The sequence below is a fragment of the Cyprinodon variegatus genome, unplaced genomic scaffold (genome assembly GCF_000732505.1).
Source record: "Cyprinodon variegatus isolate N-32 unplaced genomic scaffold, C_variegatus-1.0 Scaffold291, whole genome shotgun sequence".
NCBI lineage: Eukaryota > Metazoa > Chordata > Actinopteri > Cyprinodontiformes > Cyprinodontidae > Cyprinodon > Cyprinodon variegatus.
This window is the reverse complement of record NW_015150744.1, coordinates 355,143-357,142: the sequence shown is the minus strand read 5'-3', so window position 1 is coordinate 357,142 and position 2,000 is coordinate 355,143. Positions and strand designations below refer to the sequence as shown.

The 2,000-nt window shown below is 39.5% G+C and overlaps 1 protein-coding gene across 1 annotated transcript in view; it reads right to left on the bottom strand.

Moving 5' to 3' along the window:
* bzrap1 (benzodiazepine receptor (peripheral) associated protein 1) overlaps positions 1–2,000 on the bottom strand; it is a 97,924-nt gene that overhangs the window by 37,823 nt on the left and 58,101 nt on the right. Inside the window, exon 14 of the mRNA XM_015383670.1 lies at positions 1,411–1,591. Coding sequence (XP_015239156.1) covers positions 1,411–1,591 — 181 coding nt within the window. The remainder of the gene's footprint in view (positions 1–1,410; positions 1,592–2,000) is intronic.

The following is a 2,000-nucleotide window of genomic DNA, read 5'->3' as shown; positions in this document are numbered from 1 at the left end:
GTGTTGTTCAGCATGGGGGTGAGTAGAAAATGAAGGCTAATCATGTTTTGGGTGTACTATTCCTTTAAGATAGGTGTCTGTGTTGTAAACTGTTTCTAAACAACAGGAAACAGGAAAGACACTGAGCCTGGAGGTTTTCTCCTGTTCAAAGGAAGCTTTTTCTCTCCACTGTCGCAACAAGCATGCTTGGTGTAAGGGATTGCTTTTGAGTCAATGAGTCAATGCAATTAACTGGTTTTCCTTGGATAGTAAACTTTGAACCAATTTGACTGTATGATCTGGTTGAATTGTAAAGTGCCTTGAGATTACATGTGTTGTGAATTGGCGCTATAGAAATAAACTGAATAAAAATGAAACTTAAAGTATACAAATCACAAAATAACTGCTTTTACATTGATTTAAACCTCAGGGCATTAAGAAACTTCCAGAAGAATGTTTTGTAAAGGTCTTCACACCATTTCATGCATTTCCAGAAACAAACTATAGTCTATATAATGTCACAGAGTAGTATCTTGGCATAAGGTGGCTGCTAAATGATGCAGAGCTTTTTAATATTTCTACTAATAAAAACATCTGGTTCATACATATCCGTTTTAGCCCTAAATAAAACCCTGAGCAACTAACTATCCTCATGCTCTGTTAATCAGTGAATAATTCAGTCTCTCTATGAATCCAGCTTAGCGTTCACAAGAGAACTAATCATGTAGACAGAGGATTGCTGTGAAAAGATCAGAGGAAAGTAGTGGAAAAGGTTTGAAGCACAGCTTGGTTAGAAAACAATAACTCCAACATCACATAACCGTCAACTGACTGCCTGAACTCTGGAGCAGGTGCAGAGATCCACCGTTCAGGAGGGAGACGTTGTGAGCGGGACAACTATACGCTTCTCAATGCAAAATGCAACGTAATGCATGATAAAACAATTAGCACTTCACATCTTTATTTCTATGACGAGGTATGGAGGTGGCAGCATGATGTTGAGGGGTTGATTTCCTTCAGCAGGGATAGAGAGTTTAGTTGGAGCTTCTGAGATAGAAAGAGATCCAGGATGATGCCCAGTTAGAGGCGGGAAAGCGGTTAGTAGGTCTGAGCCAACCTGAAGCCTCTGCTACAAGTTGCTACTGCAAAAAATGTCATAAGCTATTGCAACATGGTTCATAGAGGTGTTAGCTTAAATGGGCTTGATAAAAATAGCAGCAAATTCTTATGTGTAAAATAGTTTCTGTCACTTTAAAATAATACTATACATTGATTTGGTCTATCAGATAAAATCCCCCCAAAATACATTGCGGCTTGCAAAGGTCGTATCAAAAACCTCAAGGAGATGAATCGGTATAAATTCTTTTGAAATATTAAACAAACAAATCAGTTATCAATAATGATTAAAACCGTGCAAAGCCAGCTGCTCACCTCGTTCAGTAGTCAGGCCCACCCCGTTGGTCAGAACTGAGAGGCCCGGGTTGTTGAGGAGCGTAGAACTGGCCAGGTCCACTTTGGAGGCCTGCAGTCGGAACTTCTCCAGCTCCTGGGACAGCAGGCCAAACTGCTCACTCTGACTGCGACATTTCTCCTCCAGCTCTCGTACCTTTGACTTCATGCAACATGGAGACATTTAAGGAACAGGCGTGAACAGGGAGTGAACGCAAATGTTTCAGCATCATTAGGTGGGGCCTTCATGTCATGATAGTAAATAAATCAAAAGGGAACATCCATTTAAATCTGCTGTTTTAAGGATCCAACACTACAAAAATGACTGAAAGTACAACTCTGCATACATCACATTGTGGTACTCTGCATATCTCTTGTACTTTAACCCTTTCTGTCACTTCCAACAGCAAAACTGACTGTATTTTATTCTCTATTTAACAGACCAACACAAAGTAAAGCACAACTGTAAAATAAAGGAAAATGATACGTTTAATTAGTATTTTTTGGGGAGGAAAAAAAAAACCCTAAAGAAATATGGAGTGTGTCTGGATTCAGCTTTAAAATCTCCTCCT